At 56.5% G+C, this 27,649-nt stretch overlaps 2 protein-coding genes across 5 annotated transcripts in view; one reads left to right on the top strand and one right to left on the bottom strand.

Annotated features, from left to right (window-relative positions):
- Positions 1-263: 263 nt before the first annotated feature.
- Positions 264-26,647, top strand: ZDHHC7 (zinc finger DHHC-type palmitoyltransferase 7). 3 transcript variants are annotated; one of them, XM_045076384.1, is made up of 8 exons: positions 264-511; positions 12,458-12,543; positions 15,386-15,716; positions 22,219-22,343; positions 22,519-22,615; positions 23,079-23,160; positions 23,975-24,018; positions 24,651-26,647. In XM_045076384.1, exons 3-8 carry the CDS (start codon positions 15,402-15,404, stop codon positions 24,825-24,827), a joined length of 840 nt encoding a protein of 279 aa, XP_044932319.1. In that variant the 5' UTR covers positions 264-511; positions 12,458-12,543; positions 15,386-15,401; the 3' UTR covers positions 24,828-26,647. The 3 variants fall into 3 exon arrangements, with proteins under 3 accessions (XP_044932319.1, XP_044932320.1, XP_044932318.1); XM_045076385.1 differs by having other exon boundaries at positions 266-511; positions 23,888-24,018; positions 26,339-26,647; XM_045076383.1 differs by having other exon boundaries at positions 266-511; positions 23,888-24,018.
- The window catches only part of LOC101685187, a 43,865-nt gene continuing 25,917 nt past the window's right edge, over positions 9,702-27,649 (bottom strand). For both annotated transcript variants that reach the window (XR_001179676.2, XM_045076386.1), the window contains exon 3: positions 9,702-11,734. The gene's annotated coding sequence lies outside the window, so the exon portion shown is untranslated. The remainder of the gene's footprint in view (positions 11,735-27,649) is intronic.

Below are 27,649 nucleotides of genomic sequence, written 5' to 3'. Positions count from 1 at the left end.
CACGGGCGGACGGCGCGGCTTGGACTGCGCGGCGGCCCGTAGCCCCCATCCTTCCTCTTCCGGACTTCGGTGTGGATGGGATCCCTTTATTTTGGCGAGCGCTGCTTTCGACCAAGAGCTGCCCTGGACAAGGAGCCGTTCGTCTTCGAGACTCTCGGGTCCGCGAAGATCCCGGCTCCCAAGACCCCACCGACGGCCTCAAGCGCCCTCTCCGCGGCCGGCGGCGGCGCGCCCGGAACTGCGCAAGCGCGGCGCCGCCGACCCCGCGCGGTTCACTTCCGGGGGTCGCGCCGCCGCCGGCTCTCCGGGCCGGGCTCGCTGCCCTCGTGTGTGCTCGGCGGCCGCCTCCCTCCGACCGGCGCGGCGGGACCCACCCGAACCGAGCCGCGGGGCCCGCCCCGGCCCGGCCATGAGCGCGGCCGCATGATGCGTCCCTGCCTCAGCCGCTGCAGTCGCCGCCGCCGCAGGCCGGGAGAAGCCGCAGCGCCGGGCGACCCCGCCCGGGCCTCGGGTGAGTGCGGCGGGCCGGGCCGGGCCGGGCCGGGGCCGGGCAGGTGCCCACGCCGGGGACTCCCGGCCGCTCCGGGGCCCCGGCCGCGCCTCCCTCGGCCCCCTGCGCCCTCTCCTCCACCCGCCGCGCACCGGCGACCTTCCCGAGCCCCTCGGGGGCACCTCTGTGCCCGCGCGCGACTTCCCTTCCAGGTGTCTCCCCGTCCCTCCTCCGCCGATCTCTCGGGATCGGGCGCGAATGGCAGCCCTAGCTTGTCGCCTGACCTTGGGCAGGACACCCAGCTCTCGGAGCCGCGGCTTCCGCTCTGATAAACTAACCACGGGCTTGCTGTGAGGGCGGAGAGAGACAGACTGTAAAACCCTACTGGGAGCTGTAAAGTGGTTTATAGGCACGTATTACGACGGGCTCCCCTGAACGCCGCCCGTGGCTCCTCGGAGGCGCCTGTGCCTCCCTTCCTTTTAAAACGTTGAACTGTTCTTGTATTCTTTGCTCCTCTTCGTGGCTGTCTTCCCTTCCCCCATCAGTGATCTTTGGCGGGGGGTGGGGTGGGGATTGCGGGGCAGGGCATCTCCGACAGTCTGCTCGTCTTCTCGCTGCAGCCAAGGTCCATCTCTCCTGGGGAGTCATTGCTGCGGGAACTAAGTCCCTTTGCTGGGATGGAGAAACTTTATTAGCTTATAAATAACCCGTTTATGATGGTGGTTACATGGGAGCCGAAGAGCTGTCGGGGCAGCGGCCTTGAAGTTTCTTCCACTGACCATTTGCGCAGGGAGTCCGCTTGGTGTATGTACCTCCCGCACCTGTATTTGTCTGTTGTACCCTTCCTGTCTGAGGTGGTCGAGAAATCTGGGCCAGTAACTATTTCTTCCTAAACTCTTCACCTCACAGATGACAACTTTAATCTTTTTGACCTTGTTTTACCACTTGTACTTAACCCAAAGTCACCTTTTAAAAAGTCACCTTATTGAACTTGGTTAATGTGAAAGGATCTTGGGATATTTGAAAAAAGTGGGCGGGGGGAATGGGACAGGAGCATTCAGTTGCATTTCTTGAACATTCTGGAAGATAAAAGGGTTTGAGTTACCGAAGTCGTTTGGGTTGTATATTTTGGGGGGTTAGGCTGGTGGGTGCACCTTCACTTTTGAGTAGCGAAACGGAGGAGAACAAGGCCATCTGAAAGGTGGTTTCCTGAGGAATTCATTAAACCGCCGTGGGAACTTTTTATGCCACTGTCTCAGCTCAAAGCAGAGGGGGTAAAGTGTGTGCAGAAGCACTCCACTACGAATGGCTCAGAGCCTGCCTCCGCGGACAGTGCGCAGATTGGACCTTACAGCTCTGCTGACCGGTCCACCATAAGAGCACGCGCCTTCCAGAAAGCACAAGCATTCGTATGCACGGAATGGGTCACACGGCATCAGCGTTGTCAGTTCACAGCCCTCTCAGTGAGAGAGAAAATACTAAAACGTCTTGATTCAGTCAGAGGTATGGACTGACGTCCACATACCTGCTGGAACTGTCACCTGCAGGCCTGGGACTTTCTAGTGGTAGAACTAATAGTTTTTGGTCGTTTGAGAAATGGGACTAGAAGTAAGTTTACATGTGAACTTAATGTTTGGGATGAAGTGGGAAGTAGTTTTCCTGATTTTGGAGCTGCCCTGCTCCACTCCATGTTGGGCAGCTCTACAAGACAATTTTCCTAAAGCAGCTTTTTGGAATTATGTTTCTTAAAAGTAATATCTCAATTAGAAAAATAATACAGATTATTTTGTTTAAAAAAAAAAAGTCCAACACTAGAGCAGAGCCTGAAGTCTAAGTATTCACTGAATGTGAATCTCCTTTCGGCCCCAGAGCCAGTGTCCAGCATCCGTATTGACTCGCTTTGTGACCCTTGGGCTGTAGCATCTGAGAAGTTCTCAGGCCGACTGTGAGAGGCAGCTGCAGAGTTCAGAGGGAGACAGTCATGCAAGACCACCCTCACTTCTGACATCAGTGGCAAGTCTCGGGGTTCTCAAAACCACTCTCAGGCTGGACGATCATTTAGAAGGACTCCCAGAACTTCCTGAAAGCCGTTATGCTCATGGTTGTGGTTTATTACAGGTAAAGGATAAAGATTAAAGTCAGCCAAGGGGAGAGGCTTCTCGCACAGAGTCTGAGGAGGGGGCAGGGGTGAAGCTTCTGTTGTCCTCTCTCTGTGGATTCCGATGTGTTACATTCCTAGCATCGATAGGAGACAGTGTGCACGGGGTACTGCCAACCCGGGAAACTCATGTGCGCCTCGGTGTTCACAGAGTCTTTACGTGGGTTCTATTTTGTAAGTGTAACGGATTCGTTAATTGACCACGCGGATACTGTGAGACCCAAAGGCCCCCCGAATCACAGTATGGGTCTTTCTGGGGTGCCCATCTCCCACCCCGAGTCGGATTGTCAGCCAAGACCAAACCTCCTTTTGGGCAAGGTTGTATTTTTTGATTGCACAGCAGCATCCTTCCTTCCTTCATGGTCCTTTTCTACTTAAAAACACACCCTTTTGTTTTACCACTGACAGATGACTACCTTCTAGAACACGGAGGAAACAGAGGCTACTGGAAGAGTTCTCTCAACCTTGAGTCTTTTCTACCTAAAAATCTCTCTCAGTGTCCATCAGTCTTTTTCTTCCCTCTGCCTCTGAGGAAGAGAGAGTCCTTACTTCCCATGAACTCTGTGTCTGTTCTTTGCCCTGCCTGTCACGGCACAGGCCATTAGGCATTTCCTCTCACGTTTGCCTCTTTGATTTCTTCCCACTCACTGACTTCTTTGCATCTCTCTGCAAACACATTCTTGTCTTGCTGTTTGTAGCTCTGCTTATCGCTGAGTTTTACTCCATTCCGGTAGAGCCTTCTTAGAACCCTGTTGTCTCATAAAACCCAGACTCCGTGTGGCCCCAGGATGGTGCCTTCCCTTGGTACAGCATCTTACGGTTTTGAAAACACTTAAGTCATCCAGGGATGCCTTCTACGTCGAGGGGGCTTGGGAGGTGCTTGATTAACGACTCAGCTGGCTGGGCAGAGAGTCAACGTCCTCTTGCTGGAGGAGAGAGCAGGAGCAGAAGCACGGAGGGGTGAAAGGGTGTGGAGAGGGGACCAGCATGAGCGCCCGTGGCACAGAGTGTGCGCACTAAGCCCCAAAAGGTATGGGAGCCGGATTCACTGGAACCTTGAGTGCCATGGGCAGGGCTAACAGGTTTGGGACCACATTGCCTCTGTGACCCGCACCGTGTATTTGGCTGTAACTCCTGTGGCTACCCAGAGGGTGGTGGTTGGACCTGGTGACCTTGAGATTGGGATTCTGCAGAGACACCCGCCAGAGGTGAGGGTGCCTAAACTTGGTTGTGGGAGGGGGCAGAGCCCTAAGCAGGGAGTGTCCTCACGCAGGTAGGAAGGGGTGAGGGGCTGTATGTCTAGAGGGTAAGAGGAACTAAATGAATACTGGTTGCATGAGGGGTGTTCTTAGGATGTGGGAGCAGAGGCCAGCTCCCTGTGTTGCTGGTGCTTTGGAAAGGGTGTGGTCCTAGGCTCTGCATTCCGGGAGGGGTGCTCTTCCCTCGCGGCACCCTGTAAGCGAGAAACAGTCGGGATGGAGAAGCTTCCGGTGTCTCTTGAGACAGGCTTCTGCAGTATCATTTCTTTGTTGAAATGTTTTGGATTCTCAGAGTCCCACAGTCCCTAATTCACTTTATTCATTAGAGAAAGCACTTTCTAAAACCAGCTACTCTGCGAGGCAGTGTATTTTAATGGAAGAGCGTGGGCTCTGGTGTCAGGACAGTCCTGCGTGCACCCTTTCCTGGCTGTGAGCTTGGGCAAGTTACTGCCATCTTAAGGCTTCATGGGCCCGTGGCTCAAATGAGCCGATACTAGCGCCTTGCTTTTGAGGTAGCAGCGGGTTCTGGTGCACGGATGCGTGTGAAGCCCCGCGCCAGGAGACGGGTAGTCGGAGCTGGCCTTGCCTTTCCCTTTCCAGCCTCTGGGCGGTCACTGATTTGCCGCTGACAGCTAGCTCAGGAGTGGTGCGGCCCGTGTTCGTAGCGCTTCGGGTTCAATGGAGTCTCATGTTAAAAAAGTTCATTTCAGGGGCGCCTGGGTGGCTCAGTGGGTTAAGCCTCTGCCTTCGGCTCAGGTCATGATCCCAGGGTCCTGGGATCGAGCCCCGCATCGGGCTCTCTGCTCAGCAGGGAGCCTGCTTCCTCCTCTCTCTCTCTGCCTGCCTCTCTGCCTACTTGTGATCTCTCTCTATGTCAAAAAAAAAAATCTTAAAAAAAAAAAATTTTAAAAAAAAGTTCATTTCATTTTAAACAAGGAAACCCTATTTAGGAACATCTGGAAAGAGGCTGGGATTTACGAGCCTGATTGAGGTTCCGCTAGTTCCCGGGACAGGACTCCTAGAGAGTTTGGAACTCTGGTGTTCTTTCTGTTTCTGGATTTAGAATTCCTCGGGGTTCATTGACCTTCTTGGGATTTTGAAAAGAGCTGCTCCATTTGATTTTGAGAATCCAGCTGTGGCTGCGGTACGGGGGTAGCAGCGAGACCTCTGGCGTGTGGGTGAGCGCACCCGTGAGACGGCCTCGTCAAGCCGGCACGCTCGGCTGTTGCCCCAGGAAGGGAGGCGCCCCCGGAAAACCCCTACAAGTGGGTTTCTCTCTTCCTCGTCTCCCTCTCTCCCGGTAACCTTCCACATTTCCCCCTGACTGCTTTTCCCCAAGGCTCCCAGACTCCCGACCTCTCCTCGCAGGCCAGATCTCACTTGATTGCCTCCCTGTTCTGTTCCTGTGGGCTCCCTCTGGTGCGCTCCCCGGTTCTCTCACTGGTTCATTCCACAGATGGGTGCGGAATGTGGAGCGTCCTGGGTGTGGGCCGGGACATAGCCGGGAACGTGGTGTGATGGTGATGACAGAGGCGCCAGACGGCCAGCCAGGTGGGGAGGGTGAGAAGTGAGGTCAGCATGCCTTGGGGTTGGGGGGTTCACTGCAGGGCGGCCTGCAGAGGCAGAGGCACTCACTGGGTGGTTTTAAGAAATGGAGGAACGCAGGATGATTTCCATCTGTGGGAACTTACTCGGGGCTGAATGGGGGCGGATCGTGGGGCGAGGGCCGCAGGGAGAGCAGAAAAGGAGCACGTGTAGGAGGCGCCCTGCGGACTGCCCGGGGTCAGGCTCCTGGGCCTTGGTTTGGCGGGTGGGAGGGGGAGGAGGCCCCACTGTGGTTGGTTTTGGAGATTGTGCCCTCAGGACTTGCTTAAGGGTTTGGTGGGGGGTTCGGGGAAAGCCCATTGAAGGTTGACTCCTGTGTTTTGACCTTGACAACGAGTTGGAGGTGCCTCCATGCAGCCACGAAGGTCGTAAGGGCCCGTGGGTGGGGTGGTTGTTGAGCAGCGGCGGGATTTACCTGGGGTGCCTGCTCGGTTTGGGAGCTTCCGGGACAGATGTGTCTTCAGCAGTGACAGTGGGCCCGAGAGTCTAGAAGGTCGTTTAGAGAGCCTGTAGATAAAGGGAAGACCCAGGGTTGAGCTGGGCACTGGCAACACTGAGGTGTCCACAGACGAGGACCCAGTAAGAGACTGAATTGTGGCCGGTGGGAAAGGAAGACCCGGCGCGGCCCCGCCCCCATTCATGAGACTGACTCCGTTCCCAGTCCTGTCGGCCCCCCACAACGTGGGCACATTCCTCCATTTGCCATCCTTCCGTATTTTAGTGTGGAAGGCCTTTCTAGAAACCTTAAATAAGTTTACCGTTCACAGTATGGGGAATGTGCCAGCATGCGATTGAGGCTTAGCTTTAGTTAGCTGAATATTCTGCTTCTTTTTTCCCTTAAAGGTTAATATTCTGTTCTTTAGATACAATAATTTGAGGAGACAGTGGTTTCATACGGCATACGCTGTTGGTAGGGTTTGAAAGCGCGAGCTAAATCTTTCATGATCGCAAATGGACGGAAAGAACATTTGAGAACGTAATTGCCATAAACACACTGGAGCAGATTATCTGAGCGCCCCATTGTGGCTGCAGGTTCAGCTAGGACCGTGCACGGTCTTCCCACTCCGTCCGGGCTCGCTTAGCAGCCAGGCGGCGGGACGCCCCCGCAGAGGCGGCCAGACCTTCCCTTTCACTCGCTCCCACTCCCCTTCCAGGTCGGGACCTGCCGGCTCTTACCGGTCCCCTGAGTGGTGCCTCCGCGGAGCTCTCAGCGCTGACCCAGGCTTGGCCCCACCTGGCCGCCTCGTCGCTTCCTCCCCAGCAGGTTCTTGGTCTCCCCAGGACCTCCAGTTCCCCGGACTTCTCGGTCACCCGGCTTGTCAGGCCTCTCCCCTTTGTCCTGCGCTCCGGGCCCGGTGAATCATCTCAGCTCAGGTCTTGCCTTGGATACCCTGGTTTTCTCTCCTGTATTCTTGGCCACTCTCCAGCCCGTTAGGCCTGGGGGGGCAGAGCCGGGCTTCTGGAGAGCAGCGCGAGCCCCTCCCCCTCCCGTTGTCAGAACCTGGGGGGTCCGCCGCACTGCCCGGGCCCACGGCTTCCTGGATTGTCCCCCCGCAGCGTCCCTTCTGCAGTCTCAGTTGCCTCCTGCGCTTGGAATGCCCCCAGCCCGCTCCTGACTCCGTGCCCAGGAGACGGCGGGATGGCGTGTGAACGGCTTTCGCTTCAGTCGGTCTGCGCGGCTCTCCGCGGACAGACCCCACCTGCCCCACTGTTGCTTCCTCCTGCTCAGGAAGAAGGGTCATCCCCCGAGTCGGCAAACTTGGACACTCAGTCTTTTCAAAAACAGAAAACCACAGAGCGCCTGGATTGTCCTTGTAGTTGCAAGAAGAGTTCCAGTAAGTTCGGGTCGAGAAAGCAAACAGGAGCAAGTGTGGCGGCCTCTCTGCCGACCTTCTCTTCCACCCCAGCTTCACTGGCCTAACTGCACCTGCTTCTTCGTTCTGCTTCCGCTAAGTCCCTTTTGGGGCTGTCCTCGGCTTTTAAAAGCTAGCCATGGTCAAGGCAGGATGCCCTGTGGTGGGATTTGTATGGAGCCCCAGGGACTCACGGGGGTCGGGGGTTGCGGGGACTTAACCCCTCGGGTCCAAGGCGGCCCGTGTGCGAATGTGGAGATGAAGCCCGGGTGACCCTTTAACAACATGGGTGTGACTGCGCAGTTACTTACATGTCAGCTTTTTTTTTTTTTGATAAATATAATACAGTGCTGTAAATGTATTTTCTCTTGGGATTTTCTTTTTTTGTTTGTTTTTAAGATTTTGTTTATTTATTTGACAGAGAGAGAGAGGGAACGGCAAAGGGAGAGAGAGAAGCAGGCTTCCCTTTGAGCGGGGAGCCCAGTGCAGGGTTCGATCCCAGGACCAGCGATCATGACCGGAGCTGAAAGCAGACATGTAAGCAGCTGAGCCACTCAGGCACCCCTTAGGATTTTCTTAACACTTTGGTGTCTCTTGTTTACTTTGCCATAAGAATACATACAAAAATTGGGGCGCCTGGGTGGCTCAGTGGGTTGAGTCTCTGCCTTCAGCTCAGGTCATGATCTCAGGGTCCTGGGATCGAGCCCCACATCAGGCTCTCTGCTCAGCGGGGAGCCTGCTTCCTCCTCTCTCTCTGCCTGCCTCTCTGCCTACTTGTGATCTCTGTCTGTCAAATAAATAAATAAAATTTAAAAAAATAATAACACATACAAAAATTGTGGTGTTTGTTACTGTAAGACTTCAGGTCAACAGTAGGCTATTACGAGTTAAATTTGGGGGAGTCAGAAGTTGTAAGTGGATTTTCGACTGTTTGGGGCAGGGATGAAGACACAGCCCCCGTATTATTCCAGAGTCACGATCGCTGTCCAAGCGGGACATGAGATCATGCGGAGAGCGGAAGCTCAAGAAGGATTCCCTCGACTTTCCCTTCTAGCTGTGTGTGTCCAGGACTTACCTGCGTCTTTAAAAAGGTGTTTCTTTAATTTCCTCACCCCCCAGTCTCCCCAGCTCACGGCACATGACAGAACCTGGTGGGGAGGGGTCCCTGCTGAGCCTCTCCCAGCGCCTGCTTTGAGGGCACGGACTGCTCCAGCCTTTGTGCTCTTAAGCCCCCCGACTCCCTTGCTGGCTCATTGGACCCTTGTCAGAGCTCCAGCCCCACACTGCTGGGGCCCCTTGGCTGGTCGCGTCCCTTCCCACCTGGTCTCTCTAGGGTGGAGTAGCAGGAGGGCAGGTGATAATCTGCTAGTTTTCCAGAAGCTCCTTAAATTCTGTGAGCCCCAGTCTCGGGGGAGTGCTCTTCCTGATCTGCGGCTCCCGTGTTCCAGGAGACACAGGCGGGGCAGAAACGCCTCCAAAGCCCTTTCACTTCCCCGTGCTGCGCCCCAGCCACACCTCGCCATTGGCGCCCGCTGGGCTTTTGCTTCCCGGAACAGCTCTCAGTCCCCTGCAGGCCCTGCTTCCCTCTAGGCCCCTGTGGGTGCGTTCTCCGTTCTAGGTGGTGCCAGCCTCCTGGTTGGCCAGCTTCCTCCTTCCGTCCTTGGTGTCACCAATTATTTTTTAAAACATCTGTGCATTTGCCAAAGATCTGGTGCCTCCCGTACTAGAACAAGTACAGACTTCCAGACGGCGCAGCTGGGCATTCTGAGTACTCTGAGCGGCCCCAGTCTGCACTTCCCCTTTGGCCTTCTCCCCCTCCTTCACCTTGAGCCTGCGGCTCTCGGGCTTGCCGTGCTCCTGCTCCCACCTGGGCTCCTCGCACTGTTCTCACCTCGGTCTGTACCGCTGTTGTCAGGGCCCACCATGCTGGCGGCTTCTTTCACACCTTCTCTGGCTCCTCCGGATGGAGTTAGCTGCTGTCATCTCTCTCCGTCCTCACACTGTGCTCCTAATTTGGGGATAACACTTAGCACATTGTTTACCGACCTGATTCCCACCTCTGCGGGTCTGTGTGAGCTCCTGCGGGCTACAGCTCCCATCTGGGGCTGCGCATCCTGGGGCCCGGGCCAGAGAACACCGTGCTTGGCGCTCCCCCTCTCCGTGTCTGAATTAAGCAGCTCTCTCATGGCTCGCGTTGGCTTCGTGTGCTGCTGCTGTGCCTGAAGCAGAGCTGCTGATTCCTGCTTTTTATAGGTCATCAGTGGGTGTGTGGATAGTAAAGCCATAATGAGTTTAAACAGCACCTTAACATAAACATGAATATCAGGCTCTAGGGTAGACATTCTTTTTATTGCAATAATGAAAGTACCTGATTCTTTTTTTTAAGGTTTTATTTTTAAGTCATCTCTACACCTAGCCTGGGGCTTGAACTCACATCCCTGAGACCACGAGTTGCACGCTCTACCGACTGAGCCAGCCAGGCGCCCGTCTTGATTTTCTTTGTAGTTATTGGCCACCAAAGAATACTGACGTCTTTTCGTTCGTTTTCAGTTTGTATTTGAGAGTACATTGTCTGTTCACAGCCAAGGAAAAGGTGAGGAAAGAGGCCAAGAGCCCCGCCTGAAGATTCAGACAGAAGTTGGTCAGAGACCTCCTGGGCCCTGCGTGAAGTTTCTGGAGGAAGCTTCTGGCTGGAGGTTGGCCTCCGCTTCACCTTTCCCACCCAGCACCTGGTCCCGTGCTGCTGATTTTTCTCCTGTGCATTTTTTTTTTTAATCGTACAATGAAATGTACAATCGTAAGTGTACTGTTGATTTTTTTTTAATAGCTCATTGACTTTTGTTTTGAGAGACGCACATGCCAGTGGCACCAGTGAGGTCAGGATATGGGGCATTTCCATCACCCCAGAAAGTTACCCTGGGCTCTTCTCAGTCATCCTGCTATGTTCAAACCCCTGTTCTGATTTCCTTAAAAATAAATTGCTGCTGCCTGGCTTCAGGTGCCGTGCGCGTGACATGACATCTTTGAGATTCATCGTGTGGTTGCAGATCTCATTAATCTCCTTCCTCTGTGCCACGGAGCAGTGTGCCCTGGTATGACTATGCCATAGTTTCTCGGTGCCTCCTTGGTGGTGGATGTTAGGGTTGTTTGTGGTCTGGGGAGTACTACGGATAAAGCTGCGGACAGTTGTGTGTGCGTTTTGGGTTCACATTCACTTCTGTTTAAGTACCTCCAGGTGGAGTTGTTGACTCGCAGGGTGGGTGTTGAACTTGGAGAAAGTGCCAGGCCGCTTTTTGAAGGGGTTGCTGTGTTGGTTACTTTTTAAAATGCATAAAAGTAATTGGGGATTTGATCTCATTGTAGAGATTCTTCTGGAAACCTGATGTCTGAGATGAGTAGTCTTGTGTCTTCCAAAGCCAGTTTTATTTTAAAACATGGTCAGCATAAGCTTATCTGCAAACAGTTCAGAATACCATTAGGTATTTAAAGTTGTTGGCTGTTGCGTACATAGCCCGTGAACGTAGTTACTCTGCGTAAATACCGTATTTGGAAAGTCGCCTGCATTAGTGTCAGCTGCGTGGGGTCACGGCCACATGTGTCCCTCAGACATCCAGAGGGGCTCCAAGCTGGAAGGGGTCCGAGCCGGCAGGCACTTGGGAACGCTGGCCGGTGGGTGGCGGTGGAAGGGCGGGCAGGGGGCTGTCGGTAAGTGCTGGGGGAGAAGCGGCTCCCGAGGAGCCCTGCAGTGGCGGCCGGGCAGAAGAGCGGACAGAGAGTGGCCTCCGCTCTGCCCTGGGGAGTCTGGCTAGTGGCCGAGACTAGGGGGTTCCCTGTCACCGCTGACCCCCCACCCCTCTTCCAGGCCAGCTTCCTGCTGTCTTAGGGGTCTTGGTTTCAAAAGATAGACCCCGATGGAGCGTTGGCTTAAGTAGAAAAATCATCTCTTAGAAGGAAACAGGGTGAGGACAGAGCAGGCAGCCAGGAGGGAAGCGAGACCGCGGCAGGAAGTCCTCCTGCTGCTGGGACGCCAGGCCGGCTAGTTGGATTTTATGTTGTCGCCTGAGGTCTCTGTCTTCATCACTTAATTCTCCTTTTGGGAGAGTTCCACATCTCTCATCCAGTCCTGTTTTTTGTTTGTTTCTTTGTTTTTAAATTTAATTCTCTCATTTTATTTTTCAGTAACTAGGAAGTCAGAATGTTCCTTTTGGTTTCACAGATACAGTGTTTTAATTTTTAAGGTTTCTCTCTACGTTTTACTTCTTCGGAATTCCTTTTCCCCTCTTTCTGGGCTCTGTCTCTCAGGAGACCTAATTCGGGCTCTCTTCAAAACCTTTGACCTGTAGGTCAGTCGAAGCATTCTGCTGTCCACCTAGAACACACACAGGGACGCTCGTCAGTTATATGACATTAAGACTGGAAATAAATGTACAGCTTAAAAAAACTCATGAAAAGGTTTGTGCTGGAAATAAAGACTAGTTTTGTTGGGGGCTCCCCCCGCCCCCATCTTGGTATCTTTAGGCCTTTCCTCTCAGGCCATAGGCTTCTAGAGATGCCATGGCAAGTCACCGGCCTGCCGGTGATCCGGGAGCCAGGAGGGAGATGCCAGCTGGGACTTTCTTCCTTCAGGAGATGGACACGTCCGGTGCCCCACCTGCCTTCCTGTGCCGCGCTCCCTCCTCAGCGGGTCTCACCTCTTGGTCTCACGCTACCATTTTCTCTGGAAGTCTTTTGCTGTGGCTGCTAAAACGCTTGTTGACCTTTGAAATACAGGCTGATCTGGTTTGGTTTGGGGGATCCCTGGGGATCTTTCTCAGGAGATTTTGGCTTCTAGACTTGTATTTGATGCTGGGGCTTAGGTAGCAGGAGGGGGAAACGGGCAGATGTACAGTAAATGACTTTGTTTTCAGGACTGTCCCATCATTTCGTAGTTTGTTAGTAATGAAAACACAGAGGAGTAACGATTTCGTGGTTACGTGGTTGTCAAATGTTACACTGGTTCTACAGCTCTCCAAATCAATCCTGTCCTACGGAGCGTCACACGCTTTGGTCATTGAATCAGTAACTTTTTTAATGAGAGTTTGTTGTCTTCCAGATCCTGTCACACGCGACACTATGCACCTTAAGATCCTGAAGAAAAGGCGCAAGATATTCAAGTAATGTTTCAAGATCGTCTGTGAGGTAAGCGAGTGACTATGCTGGTGTCTCGTCCTGGCGTCCTTTCTGCCGCGGACGCCGACTGCGTTCATGGAGACGGCGGCACGGGCGGTGCAGAAGGCCGGTCTGTCTACCCGCCGGCCGCCACCTACGGCCTGCTCACCACTGCGCAGGGGGGATTCCGGGAAGTGACTGTGTAAGTTACCAGCAGGTGTCACAGGGCGAGGCATGTGCCGAGTGACATTAGTGGAAGGTGTTGCTCGCATGGTCATCCTATCGAGTTGTGTGGCGATCTCCGGTGGCGCTGGCCATGTTCTGGAAAACGGGGCTTTCTCTGACATGAGCTCAACTAAGCTTGGGTTTGGGAGTGTGGACAGAATCCCGTTAAATGGGCCACTAAAGTCAAAAATGCTGATGTGCCCTCTGATGGCCCATGGTGCGTTCTGGTGTCTCTCAGAAACGGTCTTCAGGAGCTCGAGGGCAGTGTGGCACTGAGTGTGGGAGGAGACACGCCCCGACCCCAACGATGGGCTCACTTAGTGTCATTAAGCCGCTGCTGTCCTGTTTCCAGAAGACTCAGATGGTTCCGTGTGAAGGGCTGCTGCCTCCTCTCCTCCGTGCCCTTCCTCCTGCATCCACGAAGGAGAAGCGCGGTGACGCGGCAGAACGCCCGTGCCGTGGGCTACGGAGAGTGGACTCTGTCCGCCGTACCCCGCTGTGTTCATTGACTGCTTTCGGGTGTTGGGATTTTCCTGTTGCCTTCTGGTGGGCTGTACAGATGCGGCTTTGTAACATTTGCACGCAGACTTCATGCATCTATATTCTCATAAGCTTGTCTGGGAAGCTCCCACCACACCCAGTGCTGCCATGTTTGTGGCTTCTCTTCCTGTAGGAACAGACTTGCCCTCTACAGTGGGGTAGGGACATGCCACGACAGAGCTGTACCATGCTCTTGGGGGGTGGGGGATGGGGGAGCTTCTCACCAGCGTCTCCACTGGGAAGGTTCCGTCTCCACTGTGTGTGCCGCCAGAGGACTGGCGGGCTCGGGCTTTCTGGATGGAACTCCCGACTGTACAGACACGCCGGGACAGGAAGCGAGCCTGTCGCTTCCCATCTTACTGCACAGCAGGTGGGTGCCCACTTGTCAAGGGCGCTGTCCTGCTGGAGGAGGAGCCATAAAGCAAAATGATTTCGTTGGAGGAGTTTTTCTGCTTCAGTGCTTGGTGGTGTGTAGTTAGGACTCACTCGGACCCTCTTAAGGAAGTCACTGGGAGACTCCTGGAATCTGAGCAGGGGACCAGGTTCTCGCTGGTGCTTCTGCCTGACAACAAACAGGCACTTGCTGGAGGCCGCACGTGTGCACAGTGAAAGGGCGTACGGGGAGAGCAGACCAGAGCCTCCGTGTGAGTCGGTCAGGAGCGGGACACACGGGGGCTCTGTGCGCTGCGGGCAGCACTGACTGGGCGTCCCAGGGAAGGGGGCAGCGTCCGCCCGTCTCGGCCCCTGATGGCCGGGTGTGGGCAGAGCCAGGGTCGGCTGTCCTCTTCAGGTCGCCCCATCCCATCTGCGGCCCAGAACCCCCCCACCCTCAGAGCGTGCTCTTGAGAGGAAGGAGAGCCCTTTGGGGTGGCTTGCTTGGGAGGGAGGAAGGTCCGGCCCCGGGGGCACGGAGGGTCCCGATGCGTGACAGGGAGGTGGCGGATGGGCTGGGACGGTGGCAGGCTCGGCGGGTGCCAGCCACGAGGTCGGCCGGCCGTGACCCGTGCACAGTCACTGCGTCTTTAGTTTCTTCTGTTTCTCCTACGAAAAACCCGAGAGCTGTTTTCGTCAGACCCAGGAGCAGGGTTAATTTACGGACAGTGGGAAACCGCTTCGAGTGAGTATTTGCCCAGCGAGAGGGAGCTCTGCCGAGGCTGTGCCGCATGACCTCCCGCGGCTTTGCGCGGTCCTTGTCACCGCCGTGCCTGTCACGGTGGCGCCGTGGTAGCAGGAGGAAAGGAAGCCGCGCCTGGGCGGAAGATGGTGCGTGGAGGCGCGTGGCGGCCCGAGGACGTCCGCAGCCCGCTGCGGCCCCTGCTCCACGGCGGGCTCTGGCCAAGGAAGTACTCCGGCCGCCCGGGCCTCTCTCCCTCATGTGAGCGCCTCCGGGGCCGTTGAACGGACCCCTGATGTTTGCCACAAGTGTCCTGCTGCTGCTCGGTCACACGCCAGTGACAGAAGGGAGTGCATGAAGGCAGCCGTCAGCCAGTCCGGGAAAGGCTCGGGAGCTCCTGCACCCCCGCTGCGTGCCTGGTTCCGGGACTGCGGGGAACGGGAACGGTGCGGAAGGAGAGCTGGAGAAATGGATTAGCAAGTGAAGAAAGCGTGTAAGAGAGGACAGCAGAAAGGAAGGCCTTCCAGAAGGTGCAGAACTGAGGGCGAGCGCACCGTCAGCCACGGCCTGGGCACGGTGGGGGAGGGCAGGCAGGAGCTCAGAGCTGCCCACAGAGGGTGGCTCGGGGGCTGGGCCTCCGCACCCATGGGCCAGCGCGGGCTCGGTGCCACTCACTCTGTCTCCCCCTGGGCTGGGAGTCTGCATCTGGCCTGTCCTGTCGTCGTGGCTCCCCTGTGGCTGGCTGCAGGGGACAGTGCGCACGTCTCGGCATCGCCCACACAGTGGGGCGAATAGTGTCACAGGCTGTCAGCTAGTCACGGAAGTGAAAGATTTTAAGGTTCAAATCTTGTTCAGTTGTCGTCTTTTCTGTCACGTGTATTTAGACGGTCCCCGTGAGACAGCCCAGAACAGGGAACCCGTCAGGTTTCAGGGGGCACGCGAGCAAGCGTGCATGTGTCCCCTGGTCCTCACCAGCTCTCTGTCCCCCTCTAGGGTGCGCGGGGAAATCATGCCGTCATCAGGACACCGGCTCCGGGATGTCGAGCATCACCCTCTCCTGACCGAAAATGACAGTTACGACTCTTCGTCCTCCTCGTCCTCGGAGGCCGACGTGGCAGACAGGGTCTGGTTCATCCGCGATGGCTGCGGCATGATCTGTGCCGTCATGACGTGGCTCCTGGTCGTCTACGCTGATTTTGTGGTGACATTTGTCATGCTGCTGCCTTCCAAAGACTTCTGGTACTCTGTGGTCAATGGAGTCCTGTTTAACTGCCTAGCGGTGCTGGCCCTGGCGTCCCACCTGAGAACCATGCTCACCGACCCTGTGAGTACTCGCTGTCACCCTGCACTTCCTTCATGTCTGCTTGTGTGGCCCCACAGACCCTGTGGCCTCAGGCTTTTATTTCCTGGGTAAAGGCTTGGTGTTTTTCATGGTTTCTTTTTTTAAGTTTGTTTATTTATTTAAAGTGATCCTTACATCCAACACGGGACTTGAACTCACAACCCCCAGACCAAGAGTCGCTTTTCTACTGACTCAGCCAGCCAGGCGTCCCACATTTTTCGTGTCTTACTTTAAGATTTATTTGAGAGAGAGAGCGCAAGCGAGAGAGAGGGCCCGTGCACAAATGGGGGGAGGGGCAGAGGGAGAGAACCTCCACCTGACTCCCCACTGAGCATGGAACCCGATGTGGGACTCTGAGCACGAACCTGAGATCCTGACCTGAACCGAAACCAGGAGTCAGACACGCAACTGACGGAGCCATGCAGATGCCCCACGTTTTCCATGTTTTAACTGGAGAATAAACATCACTCGACACAAATGATGTCACAGTGCACAAATGGAAAATATCCCGCTGGGCAGTTTGTACAGATGGACAGATGGTGACTAGAAGATTCATAAATTCCTCCCGGTTCAGATACTCTGTTCCTCTAAAGAAAAGACTCACGGCCAGAGATGTAGGTTCTGGATTTCACCATGTAGCTAATCTTGAGTTCCCTGCATCTCTACAATTCCCTGATCATTCTGTGTCACATCAAGTCTGAGGCCAGGTGGGGTCCTTTGGGAGCAGTTTCCCTGAGAGTCGAGAGGGGCAGATCTACCACTGTGAACTGCCCTTGGTCCCTGAGGTCTTGAAGGCCACTAGATTCAGAACCTCTGTGTTGGGTCAGGCTCTCTCTCTCTGAGGTTTGAGACTTCCTCAGGGTAGGCAGAGGGGTACGGACCCTGGCAGCTCAGCCAGGAGTCACCCCCAGACGCTGAGTTCCAGGCTCACTGCAGAGCCCGGAGGATGTGCCCACCGTCAGCGGGGCTGTGCGGCGGGCGGTACCACCCGGTGGTCCCTGTGGAGCAGTGTTAGAGAAAAGCTGCTTCCCACAGCAGTAAAACCACAGTTTTCCGCTACTGGCACAGGGGCTCCTGACGGGTGAATTAGCATCTACCCGGTTCATGTCTGTTGGTAGCTTTCTCTGCAGAATATACTGAGAAGTTAATATCTTATTGGTACAGATTATTTTATAAATCATATCAGGAATCCGTCTGAGGGTGAACTGATACCGGCCGGCCCACCCAGTGGTTACGTGCGCATTTATCTGACTTGTGCTGAGTTTGCACCCCAGGGGCTCTTCCTACACTGTTCACTCAGTCCCTTGCTGAGGGGGACTCTTGGGCAGAGGACAGTGTCACAGACCCGGCCAGGGAGCAGCGGGGAGCAGCGCCACGGGACAGACTCGGATGCAAGGTCTGCTGATGACTCTGTAACTCACCTCACGAAGACTGTGCCATCTCTGGCCACAGCCCCGTCTGATGTCCCCTCACAGACTTCTCTGGGCCCTCTCCTCCCTTCCTTTCCTGTAGCAAAGCCTCTCTCCAGGAGCGAAACCCTGCTCCTAACATCCACAGTGCTGCTCCTGTCCCAACCCCTGCTCCTGTGGGAGAAGGTCTCACGCTTCGCGGAGGACCCCAGAGCCGGGCATGCTGCGTGGTGGGGAGAAGGCGTGTGCGCGACGCTGCCCCTGTCCCTCGTGGGCACGCTGATTCTCCCTGCCGGGTCACTACAGAGAATGCTGGGCGAAGCGGCAGGAGGGAGGGAGGTCCAAGGTCAAGGAGAAGTTTGGGGTCCTGGACATCAGCGTTGGAATTCAGACTGAATTCACACAGCACAAAATGCACGGTTAAGTGGGTGTTACGTATTCCAACTTGTGCGTCCACCACCACAGTCAGTTTTAGGACATTTTCATCACCCAGAGGAGAAGCCCTGCGCCCCTTAGCTGTCACCGCCCAGGCCCTTCTCCCCCCAACCCCTTGACACCTGCCAGCTTGCTTTGCGTCTGCGGACGGGCCGGTGCTGGACACATCACCCGCACGGAACCCTGTCAGATGGGGCTCTGCCTGCCTGGACCGTCTGCCTCGTAGCCGTGTCAGTACTGTGTTTTTTTACGGCAGAAGGACATCCGTGTCCGGATACACCACGTTGCATTTCCCGCCGTGATCCGCCGAGGGACGCTGGGGCGCTTGCACTGTCCAGCTTTACCGAGGACGCTGCCACACATGCTCCTGTGCCGGTGTTCTGGAGGTGCGTCTCGTGTCCCTTGGGGAGATGCCTTGCAGTGGAACTGTTGGGTCCCGGGCGAACTCTACGTTCAACGCTGGGAGAACTTCCAGACTGTTCCCCACACTGGAGAGCATGTGCCCAGCCACGGCGTGAGGGCTGCAGCTCGTCCACACCTCAGGCCCTGGTCCGTCTTGTGGACGACTGCAGCTTTGCGGGCGTGAAGCCGAGTCATACTGTGGTTTCCGTCCGCATCTCCCTAGTGACTGAGGATGCTGAGTGTCGTTCCGTGAGCTTATGGCCATTTGTATCTTCTTTGGACAACTGTCCCTTCAAGTTCTTTGTCCCTTTGAAGTCGCTGTTTCGTGTCCGGACGCTGCTGAAGACTGCAGACACTGCTGGAGTCAATGTACATAAAACCGGGGACGTCCAGGGCAGCCTGAGGAGCCCAAGGACAAGGATATGCCTGGCTCCCGACAGGCCTTGGAACTGGGTCGTGGAGTCTTTTGTCAGGGCGGACCAGCGGGAGAAAGGGACAGACTCCTTGCGCGTCTCTGTCCTTCGGGCGTCTGTCTGTCTCTCCTTGCCGTCTGGTGAGGAAGAGGAGTCCCCAGACCAGAGCACGTTGGAATCCTTGGGGGCCAGATCCCCACGGCTGATGGGAGAGGGCACGGCCCCGCAGAGAGGGCACGGCCCCGCAGAGTCGCGCATCCGCCCTTTGTCCCTCAGCACGGGGAGTCTGCTGTCTTTGTGGTCACAGCTTTACCGTCCCGGAGTCCAGTCTCGGCTGCACTGGAACCGAACTGCCATATGACGGCAGGGCAGAGACCCCACTGGGACCTCACAGTTTACGAGGCAGCAGGACCAGTTAGTCTGTGCCGGCACTGGCTTCGGGTCACATGGTTCCTGAGAACAGGCCCTGGCTCTGAGGAACAGGAAGGAAGTGGCGTCCTTGAGAGGGGATGGTCTTCCTATCAGAAGGTGAGACTGTCACCAATCTTAACATTCCGGAACACGCTGAGGACTGAAAACTGAGAGAGACCACCCACGACCCAGAGCCCACTGTCCCAGACCCTAATCTGTGTACGAATGTCCACCTTCTCAGCAGGTGTTGGTTGAGCGCCTGGTGTTGACCAGGCCCTCGTGGCACCTGCGGTCCTGTCCCAGGCACCCGACAGAGGGCACCCCTCTGGCAGCCCACCAGCTCGCAGACATGGTGGTCAGTCCACACCAGAAAACAGGACTGAACAGGAAACAAAGCAAGGCTTGAACAAGCTTTGCCTGTCACCAGAGTCCCTGTCTTTCTGTTCACTTCCTGCAGACCGTTCGCAGCACCCAAAAGTGGAGCGGGAGCTTTGTTAGCTTGTCCCGGTCAGGCTCGCATCAGCGATACCCTTCCTGCTCCCTCTCTTCCCCTCCCCAGAGCACCTGGAGGTAAATCACAGACACAGTAAAGCTTGGTTTGTAAATCTCGGCACGGACGTTGCGAGAGGAGGGGCTTTCTCCTGTACGGCGGCTCCCGCAGATGGCGGGGCGACCCCTCCATGTGTGTGTGCCCATGTGCCGGCGACCTCGGGGTCTCGGTCCGCCCACTCCTTGGCGGGAGCGGGCCTCCAGTAAGGCCTGCACTTGGATGCTGGGTGACCTGTGTCTTACACCTCTCAGTCTCTGTGTCTCTTGGGATTTTTTAGTGGTAGAAACATGGGCCTTCTGTCCCAGGGCTTTTGTCGCCCTCTGGAGTTTGCAGCTTACACCCCATGCCCGTTTCCACCCATGGCCTGTCCCCTGGGCAATCGTAAATGTGTCTTTAGGTCCCGGGGAAGCCCCGTTCTCAGCTGGACCTTGTGTAGGTCCTGGGGATCCAGAATGCATGACGGGGAGTCGGGGAGACGAGATGGAAAGATACGAGGGAAAAGAGAAAGAAGTACATTGCGAAGTGTCACCTCCCTGGCCACAGGCTGTGCCTGGAAGCCGTGTCCCCAAGAGCAGGCATCTGGTTCCCGCCCCGAAGTGGCAGAGAGCTGTGTGTGGGTGGCGCAGGGACCGGACACTGGAAAAAGCGGCAGTAGAGCTGAAAGCTGTTCGGGGTCACCGGATGCCCGAAGGCGTGGCTGTGGCCCGGGGAGCCGAGGTGAGGCACACAGATGGGTCTCAGAAGAAGCACCCCTGACGGGTGATGGCCAAAGTAGGAATGCAAGACTGAGGACCGCATCTCCAGCCTTCAGCTTGTGGTCTGCTCTGTGAAGGCATAGCGAGAGACGCAGAATCCGAGGGTTTGGTCACCAGCTGCCGGGCGTCAGCTGGGTGGCCCAGAAGCCCTGATCAGCTGTGCTGCCTGCCCAGGGTTCTGAGCAGCGGCCCAGAAGCTCTCCAGCAGGATCCCTAAGATGCCCAAGGCAGCGCGTGGCGGCCCCCAGCCAGCGGCGCCCCCTGCCCTCGCCTCAGGAGACGGTCCTTGGAAAGACGGGCACTTACTGGGCCGTGCCGCTTTACGCAGGCGCGTTGCAGCAGATCACACTTTGCAGAAGAAGGCATCAAAATTAAGGTGTGTGGAGTTTGAAAACTGGTGCGTTTCCTGTCACAGAAACATAGAGCACTGAGCTGTCACCAGGAGTGAGCACAATGTCGATGTCATGGGATTTACAGAATCACTGTGTCTTTAAGATTCCTGGACCAGTGGAGGAAACTTGATGAAAGTCTCCACATTGTGCTATGTAGGTTTCGTCATAAAATATTGTGCCTGACGTTCTGGTTTAAGTTTTCAAAGTCAAAACATCCTAAACCCTTCACTTTTTAATCTCGTTTACGAAGACAATTAGAGTGTTAGGAAACGCTAGGACCAGAATAGCTTCCCGTGATGGGACAGTGAAGGGACTGGCGGCTGCGCGGAGGGAAACGCCCTGTGGTAGAAGGTGGGCAGGAAGCCGCCCCTCCTGTCCTCAGTGGGCGGGACGCCTCCTGGAGGTGTAGCCTCTCTCGCTGGCTCAGGGGCTCTCGGTCTGGCTTGATGGGGGCCTGGAGCCGGCAGTCCTCAGTCTCCTGGCCCAGCACACTCACTGCTGTGCCCTGTCAGGCGTGGATGCTGGCCCCTCTCCCACGGGGGCTCAGATCTTTGGGCCTGGCATCCGCCTGGGCATCCGGCCTGGGAGGAGTCCCTCGCCGTCCCCACTGCTGCTCACAGCCGCTTGCATCTCCCTGGGCTCGTGCTCCCACCACAGCCCTGGCCTGCTCTTCCTGAAGCGCATTTCTGCTCAAGTGCAGGCTCCGAGGCACTAACCAACGGGAAATGAGACCTTGTTCCCGCCTGCCACGCGCAGAACCTCCTGCACTCTCATGGGTCCCCGTCTTCAGTGCACCCCACACGGCTCCTGGGGTCCTGCCCCACAGTGTTGTTCACTGAGCATCTCCACTGCCCAAAGAACAAGGCCGTCCCTGCCCGCTCCTGGCTGCCTGTGCGCTGCCTCGGCCAGCGTGTGGGGCCAGCGTGTGGGACACCGGCAAATGCTCTGCTGCCACCTGGGCGCTGTTCCGCCCAGGGCCCTCCCCACCCACAGTGGGTGCGGTCAGGAGCTCAGGGCCACACTTCCCAGGTGTGTGGAGGCCTGATGAGGCCTCTGGCACAGGTGTACTGCGCAACTCCGCAAACATGAGATAAAGTCCCTCTCCTTATCACGGGTCTGTTCAGCGCGGCCCTGCGCAGTGGATAGGAAGGCTCTGTGGGGCACTCTTATCATGAAGCCCCACCCGGAGAATGGGGTGACTCAGGAGTGCTGTCCACAGAACATTCCACCCTTTGGGGACAATGAGCCGCCCTTGAGCTGGAATGACTCGACAAGCCTCACCTCTGGTGTGTCCCACGTGAAGCGAGAAAGAACTCAGGTGACTTACCCACTTAAGAAGGATAAAGCATTTTGAGTTCATTTTAATACATATGCTACTTTTCTATGAAAGTAAAACTCCTGATCGTGTCTGAGTTACACAGTCACTTCTCATTTTTGTCTTTTGGTTTTTAAGTAGGCTCCATGCCCAGTGGGAGCCGTGGTGGGGCGGAGCCGTGGTGGGGCTTGAACTCACAACCCCGGGATCAAGACCTGAGCTGAGATCAGGAGTTGTCCCCTCACCCCTGGAGCCGGCCACGTGCCCCCTTGTTTTCACACTAGCGTAGCTGGAGTGGCAGCCCCAGCGCTCCGGATTGCAGCGCAGCTGTCAGATCAGAGCTGCCGTGCTGACTGCTGATCTTTCCTTCTCTCCCACCAAAACATCCTCCCTAAACTGCAGGGGGCAGTACCCAAAGGAAACGCGACGAAAGAGTACATGGAGAGCTTGCAGCTGAAGCCGGGGGAGGTCATCTACAAGTGCCCCAAGTGCTGCTGCATCAAGCCCGAGCGCGCCCACCACTGCAGGTACGCGGCCCTCCCCGAGCAGCCCGGGTGCCCGCCGCCCTGGGGACCGCAGCCCCTCCCAAGAGCAGGAGGCCCTTGGCCTGTCGACGGCACCGGACTGTGTGTATTGCATGTGGGACCCGGGTTGTGTGTTCTCAGAGTGCGGCATACTGAAAACCGGATTTCTCCTTTTCAGTATTTGCAAAAGATGTATTCGGAAGATGGACCATCACTGCCCGTGGGTGAACAACTGTGTAGGAGAAAAGAATCAGAGGTTTTTTGTGCTCTTCACGGTGAGTAAAGCGCGGTCACGTGGGGACTCACGGAGTGCTCCCCTCTTTAATGGGAGCCTGGCCCACAGCAGGGGAATCTGTTCTCACGGCAGACCAGCTTCTCTAGAAGCTCCTCTCCGGGACGAGACCGCGATGCCGCGCTGTCCTTGGCTACAGGCGCCTGCTGCCGTGTGACTCGTAGGGGATTTAGGTCAGAGACTTGGTCTCCGTCTCTCCAGCACCATCAGTGCCAGCTGCTCACAGGGTCTGCCGAGGCACGCTGGGATCCCCTTACCTGCTGCAGTTCAGGGAGGTGGCACCTTGGTGTAGAGCGACCTTGGACGGCAGCTGCCCGCTGCCCTAATGGGGTCCCCCCCTCGTTCATTTATGAAGGAATGAAGCGAGACAGTGGACAGCCGATGTGGCCTTTGCTCCTAGAAACCTGTGGCTGCTCCCCGGTCCTGATGGGCTTCTCTCATTCCAGATGTACATAGCTCTGTCCTCCGTCCACGCTCTCATCCTCTGTGGGCTCCAGTTCGTTTCCTGTGTCCGAGGGCAGTGGACTGGTGAGTCATGCCCTGTGTCCCCTGCCCGCAAGCGCGTGCCGTTGGGCAAAATGGGAAGAGCCAAGAGAACCAATGTGCCAGTCCGTTCCTAAATTCTTCTAGTGAGGAATATGGGTTTCAAGTCGGTTTCACTCGTGTATCGAAGCCACACACAGTCCCTCCTTAGCCATGTAATAGTTCCTGCAAAGCAGTTGTGCCGAGTCTGAGACGACCTGGCAATGAGTGTTGTTCTGCCAGAGCTCGTGTCTGTTTTCCGGCTGGCTGGCTGGGAATTCAGTGTGGTCCTTGCCTTCCTGGCTGGGAGCGAGCTGCGGCAGGTGCGCTAAAGCGGGCAGTGATCACGCCTCCCTGGAGGGGACAGTGGGTCGGCCAGACGCGCCCCCCGGGGGCCCGTGTGAGTAGCCACGCAGGGCAGGGACGCAGGGCTGTCCTCTCTCCTCCTTTCCCTGAAGGTCAGCGCACAGGTTCAGCTCTCACAGAAGCCTCGGGTGAGAAGGAAGCGCTGCCCCACAGCGGGTGGGGTGGGTTTGGGCCCGGAAGGACTGACCACCTCCGCCCCGTGGTGTGCAGCGAAGGTGCCCGTCGATGGGCAAGCACGGCCGTTGCTGGGGCCGGCTCCGGGCCTGGCTCCACGAGGATCCTTCTGTGAGCCGAGCACCACGCTCGCATGCGCTCTGGGTGTTGGTGTGCGCTGGGGCACACTCACAGCCGCCCTCTCTGTCCGCAGAGTGCAGTGACTTCTCACCCCCCGTGACTGTAATCCTGTTGGTCTTCCTGTGCCTTGAGAGTCTTCTGTTTTTCACTTTCACTGCAGTCATGTTCGGCACCCAGATCCACTCCATATGCAACGACGAAACGGTACGCTTCCTTGGCCGCCACGCCTGCTTCACGTTACTTGGCTTGAGTACGTGGGCAGTCCCAGGGTCAGGGTCACCAGCAGGTGTGGGCGTGCTAACTCGGGAGATTGCTAGGTCCGCTCCTCTGTGTCTGTCCTTCCTGCCTTTATGCGTGCCGCAAACTCAAGGATCCGTTTGGTTAGAGAGTCAGCGGCCCCGGGCAGGTAGAGCCAGGCCGATTCCCAGATTCTAGGAGACCCAGCCTCCCGGAGCAGCTCCGTGAGGTGCGTCAACAAATTGCCTTCGTGCCTTTGAACCGTATATCTAGAGCAGGCACTTGATAAATACTTGTAACAAATGAAAAAAGGCCAGTGGCCTGACCCCGAGGACCAGCTCCTTCCTGCCACCACCGTGGCTGCCCGGGCTGTGTGTGGGGTAGGGGCTTGGTGGGGGGCACTGGCCGGCCATGGGGCTGGCACAGCAAGGAAGGTCTGCTCTGCTGACCTCTGGGGCCCACACGTCGCCAGAGCTGTCGCGTGGAACCGGATTTCAGACTCTGGGTCTGGCTCCTCTGCGGAGAGCACGGGGCCTGGCCTGTGCGTGGTGGGCGTTCGGGGGGGCCTGCCGCCCACCTGCGATCCTCTCTGCTTCCAGGAGATCGAGAGGCTGAAGAGCGAGAAGCCGACGTGGGAGCGAAGGCTGCGATGGGAGGGGATGCGGTCTGTCTTCGGGGGGCCCCCCTCACTCCTCTGGATGAACCCCTTTGTTGGCTTCCGGTTTGGGCGGCTGCAGACCAGACCCAGGAAGGGGGGCCCAGAGTTCTCGGTCTGAGGCCTCATCGTGCCGGGACTTGTCACCAGACTTAAGTGATTTCTTTGGGGTCTGAAAGGGTATGAGCAGCTCCCCTGTGACCATTAGGGCAGACGGAGCCTACACAGACCGGTTGCTTGCAGCAAGCAGAGTTTTCTAGATTTAGAGTCACAGACCAGATTTTTCCAGACCGGTGATGGGGTGACGCTCTGGCCAGTTTTTGCCTGTACGACTAACGACAGGTACGTGGCCACGTGAAGAAGCCAAATGTCATTATCTTCCTCACGGTTAGGGTTTTTGTTAAGAACACTTGGCATTTTCTGAGAAGTCGCGTGGGCTGTTCCATGGTGATTAAAGTCCTGTGTACTAAGCTGCTTTTTTCAATCATGAAGAAAAAACAAAAGTCAATCCAGTGACTGAGACTTCTCCAGCTAACGGTTTCAGGGCGTTCCTGTCGACCCGGGGCTTCGTGAGTGCCCTCGCTCAAGCAAGAAGGGGCGCTTGCACAGAGACACACTGTGATCTCAGTGAGCTCCGACACTTTGCACTGAATACGCAGACGATCTGGGCACCGAACCGCGGCGGTGGCTTCAGGTTCGCTCGCACTGCCCCGGAAGCGCGTGCTTGGACCCTTTCGGCAAGTTTGTGTGTGTGTGCGCGTGCGCATGTCTGTGTGCGTGTGTGTGCGTGTGCGCTTCAGCACTGGCAGTGTTGTCTAGGGGACGTGACCGGTAATAGCCGCGTGCAGCCAACAAGCTGTTTCTTAGAAGCCGACGTTTCAGGGAAGAGGAGAGAGCTGCCACGGGACCCTCGTCCCGCGGGCGTTACTATGAATGTATTGCATTTTGGAGAATATCTTGATCCAAAGAACAATCACTCGTGTGTGGCCCTTCGCTGCCCACCTGCTTTAACTTTATTGTGAAGATCTTGGGTGCGTGAGGGCCTTGGAGCTGCCGTGGTTTTGTTCCAGCCACGTCAGCAGAGTACGGACGGCACCTCAGTGAAGGGGACAGTGAAGGCTCGGGCCGGCCTCACCCTTTGTGCCGCCGGATGTCGGTCTGGGTGCGGAGGAGGAAGGGCCCGGCCACGGGGACTCACAGAGAGAGCGGGGTGGGGGGGCCCTCTGGCCCTCGCTGAGCACGTGAGGGGACCCCAAGGCAGAGCCCCAGACTCTGAGCCTCACTCACTGTCCCAGAGTATTCAGGATGGCAACAGCTTTATTCTTTGTATCATTTATGTTTGTTTCTCTCCCACATCACGAGCGATAAAACAGGCCCTTAAGTGCAGAGCTGAAAATGCTGTCAGAAAGCAAACAGCTCCCCTCCTTGGGGACTCGCCTTAAACTTGCCTGGTCTGCGGCTGTTCTGTGGGACCCGTGAGGACGCGAGCCGGGACGCGGTCCAGGGCGCTCCTACAGCCCCGCCTGCAGGCCCAGAAGAGTTGGTGTTTCATTCCTGGCTCGGACGCCTTTCTGTTCATCTGTGAACTGTTCCGTTTCTGTTTGGAATTAATCCGTATCCTATCCTAATCAGGGCTTCTGCCGCTGCTGATGCAGATCCACAGGGGGACCTACCTGAGACACAGCTGTCGCCAGGCAAGCAAAGCTGGGGGACGTCTCGGCAACGGACCGAGTCTGCACACACGTGTGAGCCATGGGGTAGGGCCGTGTCCCTACCAGAGGGACGGGCCCGAGGGGGCCAGACACGACGCGCGTCCAGAGGTCGTGTTGCGTGTTCATTTGCACATGTGTTGTCTGGGGTGGACGTGTATGTCCGGCTTCAGTGTGAGGCTTTTAACATGTATACCTGTTTATCAATAAAAACATGGTCGAAGTGGTTGAACCCGTGAGACTTGCAGGTGTGCAAATCCAGTGTCGACTTCCAGCTCTTCAGCGTCGCTTTTCTATGAAACAGAGTCGCTGGTGATGGCCCCACACAGCTGGGCAAGTGGCGCGAGTCCATCGACCAGCAGCGCCAGCCGCCGCCACCGCTGCCCCAGAGCCCCAAATGCCCCGGTGCTGTGACAAGTGGCGTGGCCGGCAGCACTGCCCTCCCAGACTGTGCCCGGCCCACATTTACTGTCTGCTCCAAGCTGGTGTGCGTCATCCGACTTGACTTGGTTCGGAGCATTCCTGTCATTTCTTTAGTGCACTTTAAAATAAAACCAATTAAAAAAAATCTCTTTCTTGGATCCAGAATCTCGGGCACCTACAACTTTTGGCCTGAGGGAGCCAAAGGGCCATGAGGAGGGCGAGCCTGCGGGTGCTCCGACCGCCATGGTGGGAGGACGGGCAGCTACGTTTGTGACCGCGGTGCCCGCTGGCAGGGACGCTGCCCGCACGCTGTTCTGCGAGGCCCCTGCCAGCGTTTCGGGTACACCGGAGCACAGAGACACAGCCCTGAGCCCGGCAGCCAGGCCGGCGGCGGCTCTCGGTGCAGGGTTTTGCTGCCACATCCCCTGTATTCACTGTTAGGGGGTGCGGGTGGACTGCTCATAAGTAGGACATTGGCATTAAGATGAGTAATGGAAGTGGCACCCACATATGAAGGTGGCCGAATTCAGTTTTCATGTACGTGAACTTGGTTGGCTGCTGAAGCAGAGGCAACATCCTATAAGGTGGCCCGGAAAAAGCCCACGGAGAGCGGCGTGCCCGCCAAACCCACGGCAGCTCGGGATGGCGTTCCGCCGCTCTTGGGGAAAGGGTGAGCTCCCTACAGCCCTGACTGGGCACCAGACTTAAAACCACAGGGCTTCCTCTCAGCTGATAACGGAAGCAAAGACAGCCTGAAGACATGAAGGGACAATAAGCTGCTGTCAGTTTGTGGCTGGTTTTGCTTTTGATC

This window comes from Mustela putorius, unplaced genomic scaffold, assembly GCF_011764305.1.
Source record: "Mustela putorius furo isolate JIRA1106 unplaced genomic scaffold, ASM1176430v1.1 tig00000174_pilon_pilon_pilon, whole genome shotgun sequence".
NCBI classification, from domain to species: domain Eukaryota; kingdom Metazoa; phylum Chordata; class Mammalia; order Carnivora; family Mustelidae; genus Mustela; species Mustela putorius.
This window is presented reverse-complemented; position numbering and strand designations above follow the sequence as displayed.

What these genes read in the sequence shown, in the direction of transcription:
- ZDHHC7 (XM_045076383.1), top strand. Translation starts at nt 15,402, where the DNA reads ATGCCGTCATCAGGACACCGGCTCCGGGATGTCGAGCATCACCCTCTC. An exon ending in GGTTTTTTGTGCTCTTCACG is followed by an intron (nt 22,616 to 23,078) that starts GTGAGTAAAGCG and finishes CTCTCATTCCAG; the next exon opens with ATGTACATAGCTCTGTCCTC. An exon ending in TGTCCGAGGGCAGTGGACTG is followed by an intron (nt 23,161 to 23,887) that starts GTGAGTCATGCC and finishes CTCTGTCCGCAG; the next exon opens with AGTGCAGTGACTTCTCACCC.